A 13,335-nucleotide genomic window follows, 5' to 3' on the forward strand; every position below is an offset into this window, starting at 1 on the left:
ACCCCCTTCGAGTGTGACCTAGAATTACCCAACTTTGGGTGCGACCCGAGTCCCGACTGTAAGCCTCAACATAACTCCTATCGGATAGATAGGGTAAAGGGACCAATAGACTGTCGTTTAACAATCCTGTGAATTAAATATCGTCCACATATTAGGCGCCGCACCATCTGGCAGCCAAAAAGATTCTCTCTCTCTCTCTCTCCCTCTCTCTCATGCACGCGTTGACTCCAACCTGGATCAGTACGCACACGCGTTATCTCCAACGTAGATCAGTACCGGTGACCTAAAAATCTCACTTGAGCCAAATCTCACTCATCTTGTTGCTGCTTCTTCTCTCTTGGAACTGGACGCTAGCTCCCAGCCAGCTATTCCAGAAATCTTCTGTAGACGAACTAGCTGTGAGTGGTGTGCTATTCCAGATCGCTGCGGAGTCATAGCCGAACAGACGTCATGGAGGATGATGAGGTGCTGATCCAGCTATTCCAGGAAATGGAGGAGTCCAAATGCCGAGAATACATGCTGAGCTCCATGCTCCGACTCGATAACCCGTTGCATATCTTTGTGATTGGGCACATTCAGAACTCTGATCCGAAAAGAGGAGTGGATACGAGCCCGCTGATCCGTGCGATGTTCGGCGGTTCTATGGAGCCACACGGGGAGAGGTTCCCTGGGATTGTGGATGCGCAGTGGCAGGTCCCGCCCCGGTTAGACTCTCCCAATATGGTATTGATCTACCAGATGAGCGGAAGGACTGTTGTAGGAACAGATGATGAGTACGTGGATCAGATCAAGCTCTTCCTCGACTCCCGCACCAATAACATTGACTTCATTTGGTATGTGCGGGCCTCTAATTATGTTAATTGGAGTGAGAAAGACTCGGTGATTGCACACAAACTGGGGACCATGCTCAAGGACAACTACAGTGAAATTCCCGTTATGCTTGTTGAAAGTACTGCTTTTCTTGAAGCCGTGGTAGAGAATTATGAAGATGAGCTCGGGATGCTACGTGATTGGACGCAGTGTCTGGAGACGTGGAGATCAAACACCTGCTGCAGGCTGCCCAGGGCCATGTCCAGCTTCTTGCGGTCCGAAGGCCGCATGCATGAATGGTTGACATGGGTGATCAGCACCCCATATCCCGAACCAGAAGGTTATGAAAGCAAAATTGAGAGCGCTGGGAGGCTCATCGCTGATGTGGTAGTCGGCAGTGAGAAAGCAGTGAGTGAGAAGACCGCTGCCAGCTTAAAGGCTCTTTTCTGCCACCGCATGTTACAGCAGCTCTTCACTGTCTTCCACAAAATGTTGGCGCGCAGCCCAGCGCCATACGATACGACTCCTGATGGGAGCTTCGTCTCTCCTCCATTTTTGGACCTCGTCAGCAAGGCTGCACCAGGCAGCGTATCCAAGATTCTCCTTCTGTACTCTGTGTACACTCTAGGATGCACAATTCATTATCTAGCGCAGCAGGCAACATCGGACGACTCTGTCCCCAAACCAGCGCCGCAAGACTTCTCGGCCTTGTGGAGCGCTTATGGGAAATCTCGTGCTGCCAAGAGAGATTGGGGCTTTGGATGTCAGCTACTTCGCGATTCACGTCCTGCAGGTTATCGGGAGCATATTGTGTCGCTTATCTGGGAACATTTCGAAAGTACATCGGTAAGCCGACTATGACTTCCATTTCCTTTTGCCAGTTTCTTACGTTTTAGGATTTCATTTTTACTTGCGGCCAAACTGTTCGTTGGTGCGTTGGGTGAAAGTTTCCTCAAATTTGAGGTGTTGTGGAATTTTTATAATAAGGGAATGCCATTCGGCCTACGGGATGATGGCTAATCAATGTTGAATTCGTTGATTTATAATTTGGGAAATTTAAAATTAGGAAAATATCAAGTGAACTTTCAAAAATACTAATTTTTGAAAATTACCAAATATACAAAGCCTATTTTTTAGTTGAATTGCTTTGAATTTGTTACAAAGCCCATACTTTTTTACACTCAAAATCTAGCCTTTGCCCAAATCTAGCAAAAGCATCAATAATGAGAAACAAGTTGGTGGAATGTAAATACCATAGAATATTCCCTATTTATAACCTTACCTTGATGAAATAATTCCTTACTATAAAATCTTCAACTTTATTTTACATTGAGATCCATATGTGGAAAATTATGGGGTGAAGTCAAAAGTTTGTAAGTGTTTGGGGGGGGGGGGGGGGGGGGCGCATTTTGGAAATCTCGGCCAATATGGAGAGGTATGGCTCGAGGAATTTGGTCAAACTTGAGGTAACAATTGTATTTTGAAATTTTCACGTAAGTAGAAATTTTGAGAGTTTTTACGAATTTATTTATTGGGGTGTAGTATATGGTCTTTTTCGATGATCACGTACATCACCATGATACGATGATGAAGTTCTTGATACAATTCATGTGATATCATCAACATGATCATCATAGCAATGGCCCTCAAATTGTAGTGTTTCAATGATAGTGGATTTTTAGATGATATCAAGGACAAATAATATTTCAATGATTGGATATTGCATGTACATGTACATAAAAACTAAGGCATCTCCATCAAAGTAGATTATGTTTCTAATTATTGTGATGCTAATCATGGATGACGACCTATTGAGTGTTGCTGATGATGAGTAATAATAATAGTGGTGGTCATGAGCAAGTGAAACTATTTGATGCACAACATCTATACTATTTTTATTGGATTAATTTAGATAGTTTTTGCTACCTAGTATTTGACACTACTAAGAATTTAGTACCTTTTAGTTCAAGACATCATCATTTGAATCTAGTAAATATACTCTTAGGTACTTGAGTCACTTGTGGCCTTGCCTTTTGATGAAGACATCATTGTACATATTGCAAGGATTCCTCGTAAAGTTTGTGTAATATTCCCGTTTGAAAAATATTACTAGACTGACTTTCCACACCCCGCGTGAAACTCATGCAATGGTTATTTTCGGCATTGGAGTTACCGACAGTGCAACCTGTAAACCGTACGCGAGGAATCAATACCTCTACATTGGCAAACCGGGACCGAGGTTCAAAACCGCAGGAGAACTCCCTCTTGGGAGGAGGTTAAGAGGATAATGTTGAAATAAATTTCAACTTTTTTTACTTATCTTCCCCAGCTGATGAGTGGCTGAGGGAAGGGGATGGGCTAGTAGGGGCTCCATGAGGAAAGGAAGGGAGAGAGTCATGCACAGTACCACGTGGGGGGAGGTTCCCTCTCCCCCATGGACTATAAAGACCCCCCTTTTGGGGGGGGGGGGTAATGAGGGTGTTGAAAAAGGGAGAGCTGCGACAGGCTGCATAAGGTCGTGAGCTGAGGATAGTCGTGAGAGGGTGGGAGAAGAGAGAGAGGCTGCGTAAGCGTGCTGAAGACGCCGTAGCTGAGTGCTACGTGGGAGGAGAAAGAGGGGCCGCCGCGTGTGACTGGAGGCCGCTGCTGCCATCATCGAAAGCACCGCCAGCTACCACTTGAAGTCGCTGCCGCCATCCCACCTGTCGGCCGCCATCAAGGCCTTCCCAGTCATCATCATCCACTAGCCATTAATCTCCCTCTTTCCACGTCTGCTCGTTTCAGAAGCTTCTTTAGGAAGCTTCTAAGGGCTTCTCTAAGCCCCCCTTCCCATTGGATCCACCACAAGCCCATTTCCTAGCCCGGGTTTAAAGCCCCCTTCCCATTAGTTCCTCAATAAGCCCATCCCGGGATTTGAAGAGGAGAAGGGGAAGCCTATAAGGGCCTTCCCACCAATCACTCAATCATCCCATCTCGGGACTTTAAAGGAGAGGAAGCTACAAAGCCCCTTCCCACCAATCATCCCTAGTTCGGGATTTGAAAGAAGAGGAGGAAGCCTATAAACCCCCTTCTCACTAGATTCACCAATAAGCCCACCCTTACCCCCCGGGTCTTTGTGGAGAAGAAGAGGGGCTTCCTTAGACCCCCTCCCCACTAGATTATTGAAATAAATTGGCTATTTTAAATTTACTAGAAGTAACTCATGATTGAAGATTGGTCATTTGTACTTTCAAAGGAATGAAGGAAAAAGAACATAAGGTGTCTAAGCATTTTTAGCAAGTTGCCTTTGTGCATTGCAAAGTAACGAATCTAGAACAACTAATGACTACCATTACAAAGTCAAAATTCTTGTAGTACACCTTTGATTGTGCATGGAAAGATTAAATCGCATGTCGCATTTTTAGACAAAACTTCTTCGTAACGATTCATTAAGAAGTCGTTATCAACCAGGAAATTGCAAAGCATGGAAAAGATTCTAAGGGTTACATGAAATAGGTTAACTCTAGCTTCAATTGGCATGAATCGCATTTAACGACGTAGTAGTTAGGAAAGGTTGCATAATGCACATTCATCGTAAGAAGAATTTCATTCATCAAGAGATGTAGTTAGGGAAAGGCTGCATGGTTCATTTTAACATAAAACCTTAAAAGCTTAGTGGCATAAACCATGAATGCAAGCCCTAGTAGGATCAATGGAAATTATGCAGTAATTTAACATGTGTTTTGGTCTTAACAAGTAAAGTTAGGGATTGTGAATCTAGTCATACGTAGAGGCAGTGAATCGCGTGCTTACGTGAATTACGATGTAATGCAACTAGTTTTCCCCTTTTAGATCAAATTAACATCCCTAGGATTGGTTCGCCCTTGTCGTAAGACAAGTAAACTGGATTGCCCAAAATACCTAAACCGCCAAGGATTCACATAGGATGGTTAAATCGATACAATATACTCCAAGTGCTAACTAGGGTTTAGCATGTTAAGGACTTGACCTAGTTTCGCACTTGTTGCCAAGTCGAAACCCTCATACCCAAAGGTCCTACCCACATTCACGGAATGTAGGGACAATTGGACGTACTTGCGAGAAACGATCTAGGGTTTCTACCCTAAGGATCACTCACTCAAAAGATGAAACTCGGATTGAGTTGGAACCCCTAGGACCGAACATTATCGGCCTAGTGCAATTGGGAATAGGTTGGATAAGAAGACACCCTAAACCCTGCTTCTTATCTAATCATGATTCCATGACCAGAGGACGTCGTTCGATGGGTGAAATAATCGCATGGAATTGATGCGACACTTATGCAACAAGTTGCAACGTCGCATGATCTTGTGGTTTGATCACAAGAGAATGGCCAATTCCTTAGAATGAGATTAGCAGATTCTTGTGCAAGTTTAGCTTGCAAGAGGATGAGTAGCCATCCTGTTATATCACCTTTCTTGGGAAAAGTTGCCAAGATAAGGGAATTAGGTATTTGCTTGGAAGCAAAGGACCAATCAATAATTTGGAGCGACATGGTTGCCATGATTTACTGTTAATAAAACCTAAGGTATTGGTTAAGTTGGGTTAATAGGATATGGCCCTAACCCAAGGACATAAGGGTTAGTAAACAAACCCTTGGGGATCTTGCCAAGTCGCAATTGATCCCAGATGGAATGCTGGATGCATTCGGAGAGAAGCATTCACTTCTTAGCAATTGGCCAAATAACAACCACTGGATATGATTGTGCTTGTAACAATTTAGAGAGCACTGTTTGCTTTGTTTGCTCAAGGAACTAAAGGATGAAAAGATATCTAATGCTTCAGATTGAAGGCCTGAAGGGAGATGCAGCCTCAGTTACCCTCGACTGTCTGCCTGACCCTAACCAAGGGGGTTGTTAGCCGCGCCGGGAAGGTGGACCGAACCCGCTGCGTGAGGTCTCTCCGTTGAGTGCTACTTGGAGCAGGAGGACGCTTGGGTGCCAGGGGGGATCTGGCCCCCGTAAATCCCTTTCCTTCTGGGACCTGCACAAGAGGCCAACGTGACTCATGATTGGATCTCGAGGCTCGCATACTAGTCTACGGGCGGAATCTTGGATTAGTAGTCCATGTGGATTGCTGGATAGCCTTCGGGCGGATTATGGATAAGCCTACAGGCCGGACTTTATGAATGTATTCCAAAGATAAATATGATAATCTTTTGAAAAGGAACTTGTTTGACATTGCTTTTCTATGTCAAGTGCTAAGATTACGTGAAGGAACCGGTGTCTAATAGGCTAATTAAGGAAGCTGCTTGATGCATGTCCAACTAAATGTGGTAGGTAATTAGACAACTAAAACAACCTGAGGAAACTGCGGTGGATGTGGCCATGGGTCTGTCCTATGGATAGGTGGTCCCGGTTGGTCGGGAACTTTTCTCAATCATAATGGACAGCAAGGAGATCTTCTCAAAGGAATTGAATAGTGAAGGCGCTGACCTAGAGTCTAGGTTATAATAATCCCGGTTTATTTTGTTTTAGGGAAATAGAATGGGACTATGCCTTATGGCAGAGAGGTCGAGCCTTGCATCCCTCTTGTTTCCCATTCTCCTTGAACCAAGTGCAGTGTGAATCCGCTTCAGCCCTTGCGTTTCTGCGTAAAGTAGTTAGCTCGGGGTTCGACGCTAGTTGCCATTTAGGAAATGACCATTAGGGGAAACCCTGATTCAGGTCGGTCCTAAGTGGGAACGGCCAGAATACTTCCGCTAATGTGGCAGACGTGGAAAGTCCTAGATCGCAAACCCTGTAACATTCCATGGGAGTGCCGAGTGGAGCTTTCTAGACCTCCTTTTCGATGGACTGCTAAGGCGTGTCCTGAGGGAAACAGGTGGAAACGTTACATTTTGTGTGGAGTCATGGATTCTAGATAGATAACCTAATTTAGCTACCTCAAGGTTTCTCCCAATTTCCAGTCTTGTTGTAGAGGACATGAACATGGCCATCAATTGTAGAATGAGTTAGATCTAGCTAACTCAAAGTTTTCTCATATTCCTTTTAGGCTATTTTTCAAAGGATGTGAGCATGGTTTACTTACAAGATTGAATTTGGAAAGTTCATGCTTGAAGCTCAACCGAAGTGTGCTCACACTAAAATTATGTAAGTTAAGCAATCAATGAATCCAACACATTAAGAGGAAGGTGATAGATCTTGTGTTAGATCTTAGATATCTTAGACATCCATAGTTATTCCTTCACTTGACACTATGTGTCCTAGATATTCGATTTGATTTTGAAGGAGTATACATTAATTAGGATTTATTTGATATTATATGTCTAAAGATTTGGGCTATTAATTGGGGTGTGAGAGAGTTATTAGCAAGGGTATACTTGCTTTTGTAGTTATCTTTTCTTTTGTCATTATGATTTCCTTTCAAGGGGGATATTACTAGAATAACCTAAATAATATATTTTAAAAAGTCATCATAAATTGTGAAAAGAAGAAAAATAGGGTACATACTTCATTTAGGACCACTAACTATAATCTATTAGGGATTTATTACATAAACATCTTTGTGTGCCATTGGGAATATAAGGGAACCTTCTCTTGCAAGCATCTCTTTGCATGGTCTCTTAGTCAATTCCAAGTGCAGCCATTAGGTGAAATTTGGATTATAAAAGCGCCCTTTATCCTAAGAGTTAATAACTTTCCTAATGATAAGAGTTATGGGGTGGACCAATGGGAGAGGAGGTGGTGTGCACATTTTGTCCACTTTTATCTCCCCCCTCCCCCCCACCTTTTTCAACTTTTACCTTTCACCAATAGGCCCCCATGTTAGGTGGGCTCAATGAGGTATCCTAAATTACGGCGAAATTTGAATATTATTTCCTCCTTTCCCAAAAGGTTGCTTCTTCTTTGAAAATTTCATTTCATTTTTGTATAGTCAAAGAAAAGCCATTTTTTGTGTGTTTCTTTGAGAACTGCTTTCTTCTTTTGGCATTCTCCTTTTCCATCCCACAAATCCACCCATCAAATATTTATTTATATTATTCCTTATACAACCCTAGCCATAGTCATAAAGTCACCATTGTCATTTAGTACTCCATAGCCACCATTTGTCCCTTTTTTGCAACCAATTTCTTGGCTTCTTCCTCCTAAGGACTACATGTTTCTTCTTACCAAGAATCATTGTAATGGCATCTGGAAGACATCAATGACATCCTCAAGATTGTGTTGATGCTACTTGTGTTTATAACACAAAGGACAAAGATAGACAATAAAGAGGAGTAGATTCAAGAAAGATTCATGGGTGGACATCCAACAAAGAGCAATGCTCTCATTAAGTTAGATATTGCAATTTATTGAAAAATCATTGGAAAGGTAGATCACTTGGGTTAAGGAGGTTAGAAATGGTAGTTTAATTGCAATAGCATAACATGTTTTCACTCCAAAGGATTTGGAACTTGTCATCCAAAATAATGTCTTGAATTACTATCCTATTGCGAGTCTTAAAACCATGGTAATACTCATTTTCTTGGTTATGTTCCTTTATGCTCATGAATTTCATCTAGTTACATGTATCTTGTCTCCTTGCAAAATTAAATTTAATAGAGGAATGGCCCTTAAGGAGCCGAACAGAAACATATAAAGCTTTACATATGGATATAAGCGAAACCTTGATGAAATGCCTTTTGAACACTCTTTTTTTTCGAGTATAAATATTTGATGTGTACATCTTTGAATCCATACAGTTCTTGTGAACTTCTATCTTGCCCATCATTTGACTTGATTGATTAGTTGATCCCTTGGTAATAGCAATAGAGATGTTAAATTATATTTGCAACTACATGAAGTTCTCCAAAGCTTCAAGATCTCTGGGCCTTTCCTAGTTTATACCAATCCATGTTTTTGTGCATACTTTCAAATCTACTAATTTTCATTGTTATCCTCCTATATTCATTTGCAAAGGTACATGTGAAGAGTTCTTCATATCTATGTTTGGAGAAGGTTGAGTAATATGGATGGTGTGCATAGAGATGATGTGTACTCATGTAGGGTGCCTAGCACCAACATTATATTTCATTACTTGATTGCACATTCTTCACTATATAGGTGATTCGATTATCAATGGTAGATGAAAAAAGAAGGTAATTGGATCTATTTAGAGTCCAGTGAAGATGGAGGGCCAAGCTTCAATATTGAAATTCGCATATCAAATAGGTTGGTAGAGAAAGTCTTGGTGAATAAGTATTAAAGCTTATTAAATATGTGTGAACATCTACCTTTGCTGGGGACTATAGGTATTGATCATCTTAGCATTTGAGTTGGGACACCAAAGGTGTGTTTGCTTATGTTTTTCTATGATTTGCTATGTTTTAGTGCTTGCATAATAGTTTTGATTTTTTTCCATGTGAAAACAAGAATAGAGAAGATCCTCATGGTATATACAGCTTTGCATGGAGTTGAGATCTATGTACAATTCAATGATGAAATTGAAATCGAAGAAATATATAATATGTTTATTTGATATATATATATATATATTTTTGTAAATATTTTCTTTTTAGCTCTATTTTTAGTGATCTTATCTCATTTTTGTATTTTTAATACACACACACACACACACACACACATATGAGACCATGAGTCTCTCATTCTCATATTTCACAGCTTGCTTCTTGCTTTCCTCTTACCTCATCACTCATGCCTCACCTCTTCCCTTATGTAATACACAAGCATGGAGGACTCCCAACTCAACAACTTCATGGCTTCTTCGATGAGGAGAGAATACAAAGGTTGGGAAGACTTGTTCCAAGTTATAAATCCTCACATCTCTTTTGATAATATGGTACTTTACTAATGGGGTGGGCCTTAGAGAGCTATCATGAATATATGAACACCTATCTTCGAGAGTACATGGTTTCTTTCAAGAGATCCCAAGAGAATTGGTCCCTTATGACCTTCCTAAATTTCATCAATTGAGATAAAGCCTTTGCAAAGCTAGTCTTTAGTTTTGTAAAGAACCTAACTCTTGCATTCTATATGAGACTAACCATGTAGGAAGCCATGGTACTTGGGATTGACACATATAGTCACTAATTCCTTCCATGAACAACCACATTTGTCTTGGCAAATGAGCTTGAGGATCCTTCCATTATCTAGATCAATGAAGAGAGTTGAGTTGGAGGCTTATGAAAGATGTCTTAGACCCAAGCCAGAGTCGCTCAAAAAATAGATAGGAAGAGGGAAGCGATAGAGAAAGAGCTTTCCATAGTCCTTGCTCGCCTTGAGGACTCATTTGCGGCTACTAGTTGTAGTAAGGGGGAGGGATCCTATGAAGGATCATCCCTTCAAGGAGTACCCATAGTCAGATTCTTGGCTTAGGAAGAGGTGGATGAGAGTATAGATGAAGAGTCCAAGGTATTCAACATTGCCAAAATCTTTATCAGTCTTACAAGGTTTAGGCCATACTAGATATGACAAGTTTGCTAGTAGATAGGGGGTCAAGGGGAATTTGGAAGATATGTTGTTATGGCTCAATACACAAGGGATATCCCCCCTTGGTATACTACTATGCTCCATGTTGAGTTCAGTCTTGTCGCTCTTTCATAGCTCATGATTTTTAAAGCACTTTCGAAGGTGCTATGTATCTCAAGTATCACCCCAAATGCTAACAAATCATTCTTGTTGAGAATGAGTTGGTGAGACATGCTTTTGACATGTTCTTATGTGGGAGAATTAGGAGCTTAGTGGCTTTGGAGAGTGCTTTGAGGCTCCAAAAGCGGAGATGGTGAATAATGTGGTATAGAAATGATTGCTTGCAATGAAAAGATGCCAGAAACAACCAGCAGAAGCCATAAAAAGGTTGTATTTTCAAAGTAACTAATTACTTTTTACTGCCACCATAGCTCTACACATATACCTTGCTAAGAAGCTGCTTGATTTAGAAAGAATTGTAATACTAATATATTTTCCTCTTTCTACATGACTTGTACATGCAAATATAATGTCTTGATCTTGTTTCTATTTGAGTTGTGTAGACAATTATGAATATATGATATTATTCGTTAAAAGGTAGACATGGAGGTTTGTAATATATAAATGGTATTTGAATTTAGGCCAAGAAATTTTAAAAAATTTGCAATATATGATATACTTGACTACACTACAAATTTATATTGATGTTGGACCCTCCTTGGATATTAGTGTTATATATAATAGTGATGGGCATTGGTGTAGATTATATCGAAGACGTGTTCTATATGATCGAAACTTGCATTTTTGACTTGGAGAATCTTATCTTATAGAGATCTAGCATGGGATTTTGAGAGTCTAGAGTCTCTCTAGAGAGGTGACAATAGCAAGAAACCAAAAAAGATACTAAAGCATACATGAATCAGCCAAATTATGACATCTGATTGATTCATGCATCATAACACTTTTTTTTTTTCCTTCTTACTTCTGCTACCCTGCAACAATGTTGACTCTTGTGCCATAGCATCTTTTTTTTGTTTCACGCTCTTGCTACCCTAACAAGCACATACTCATGCCTATTTGCATTGTTGGCATGATAAAACAAGCATTTATGACTATAAAGGTAAACATACATAATACTACTATAATCATCGTGGGGGGCATATGATAAGTTTTAAAAACATGTGATCCACAAAGTATAAACAAAAGAATCATTGAAAGTTTATGAAAATAAGTCAAGAATTAGATAGATAGATATTCAAAACTTAATTTCATTGATGTATAGTGAGAAAATGTATTGCTCTAAAAAAGTAAGCTATAAAACCAGCTTTATTACATTGATGTGTAGTGAGAAAATGTATTGCTTCAAAAAGTAAACTATAAAACCACTCGATTACATTGATATATAATGATAAAATATATTTCTCCAAAGGATTTACAAAAATAGAGACTTTAGTCTCGTTCATCTCTAATTCTTCTAGGCAACTATATATCTCTATGATTGATTATTACATGCTTTGCATGGATTACATATATATATGCAAATTCAAGCAAGCTTAGTAAGTAAGCTTCCATTGTTCTTGTACAATCTCCAAGGTTGCACCTTGCACCTATTTTTATCCTCTCTAGATCCATAATTTCTCTTTGACTAATCAAGCAAAGAGTGTGGGGGGAAGATCTTGGCCAAAAATTCGCTAGGGATGAAGAAAAAGAGAAGACAAATGGAAGAAAGAAATTTTCAAGGAGAGGGACTGGGAGAGAGAAAGAAAAGAGAGAAGATTGCAGAGAAGAAGAAGAAGAAGAGCAAAAGAGAGAGAAAGACAGGTACGAGGAGAGAGAAATACTAGAAATGGAGAGAGAAAGATAGGAAGAGAGGGAGAGAAGACATGGAGGCTTGGAGAGCAAGGTGAAGGAGAAAAAAGTCTTGTATTAATTATCTGATGAGAAAAAATTAAGTCTCTCTCACCTTATATACCAGCGAGTCTAGCTAGTATTTCCCCGTTATTAAGTCCCCCTCTCTTACATTCCATCCCCACCCGAAGGTTTTTGCCCTAAAAAACAATTTGGGCACGTGTGGTAACTGGAAGGGGCCGATTAGAGTACTACTCTGCAGCATTATTACAAGGGTATACTGATGAATGAAGAGGTATTATTGTGTATGATAGGTCATGGGGTATGTACAATACATGGACCTTATTAGGGAGTTATAAACATGAGTTTTGACCCAAATATTTGGAGTAAATGCGGGTTGCAGACAGTGGACAACAAGCTATTTACTACAAGACCCTGATGTAGTGAATCTGTCATAACTTTCTGTGGGAGGCTTTGAACGGGGTGTGCAATACATCAAAACGGAGCTCTCGAGAAGTACTTTCAGCCCATGTATGGTATGCATTGTTGTCCATAGTGCAGAATAAAATCTGCATTAAAACAGTGTGTTATCTGCAGTCTGTCTGGGAGAAAACAAGGCCATAGTTAGCTAGATTTCAGCCAAATCTGCTTCTAAAAGGTATGGGAACTCTTCCAAAACTGAAGCTAGCCTCCAAGAAGCTTTCTCGAGTGGTAAACCTTGCCACTTAATCAAGTATTCCATGATCGAGCGAGAGCGAAGCCTCTTTTCCCTTTGTCCTATGACTTTTTTGGGTATGTATTGAATGATGCCTTCTTCATCTATCGATGGGAGTTCCTCAACATAGTCCACTGTTGAGCCAATGAAGGGCATTTAACTGACTCACATGGAAGACATTATGGATCTTCGTAGATGGGGGTAATGCCAATCAATATGCCAAGTCTCCCACTCTCTTGATAATCCGGTATGGTCCATAGAACCTGTGTGCCAACTTATTGCTGGACCCATCTTTAAGGGAGGCATATCTAGACTTACGCACTTTCAAGAGCACCAAATCTCCTTCTTGGAACTCCACATCCCATCTTTTGTCATCAACATAAAGCTTCATTTGATCTTGAGCTATCTTCAAGTTAGCTTTACACTGTTGAAGTAAGGTCTGTATTTTATCCAATTCTTCCTTGCTTTGTGGATTTATTTTATCATTGAAGATAACCACAGGAAGGGGCACCTTATAGCCATACAAGGCCTCAA

At 40.4% G+C, this 13,335-nt stretch overlaps 1 protein-coding gene across 1 annotated transcript in view; it reads left to right on the forward strand.

Annotated features, from left to right (window-relative positions):
• Positions 1-200: 200 nt before the first annotated feature.
• The window catches only part of LOC148028581 (uncharacterized), a 63,809-nt gene continuing 50,674 nt past the window's right edge, over positions 201-13,335 (forward strand). Inside the window, exon 1 of the mRNA XM_087688464.1 lies at positions 201-1,656. Coding sequence (XP_087544590.1) covers positions 451-1,656 — 1,206 coding nt within the window. The 5' untranslated portion in view covers positions 201-450. The remainder of the gene's footprint in view (positions 1,657-13,335) is intronic.

Source organism: Lygodium microphyllum, chromosome 11, assembly GCF_053477565.2.
Source record: "Lygodium microphyllum isolate KBCC chromosome 11, Lygodium_microphyllum_v1.1.10, whole genome shotgun sequence".
Classification (NCBI taxonomy): Eukaryota; Viridiplantae; Streptophyta; class Polypodiopsida; order Schizaeales; family Lygodiaceae; genus Lygodium; species Lygodium microphyllum.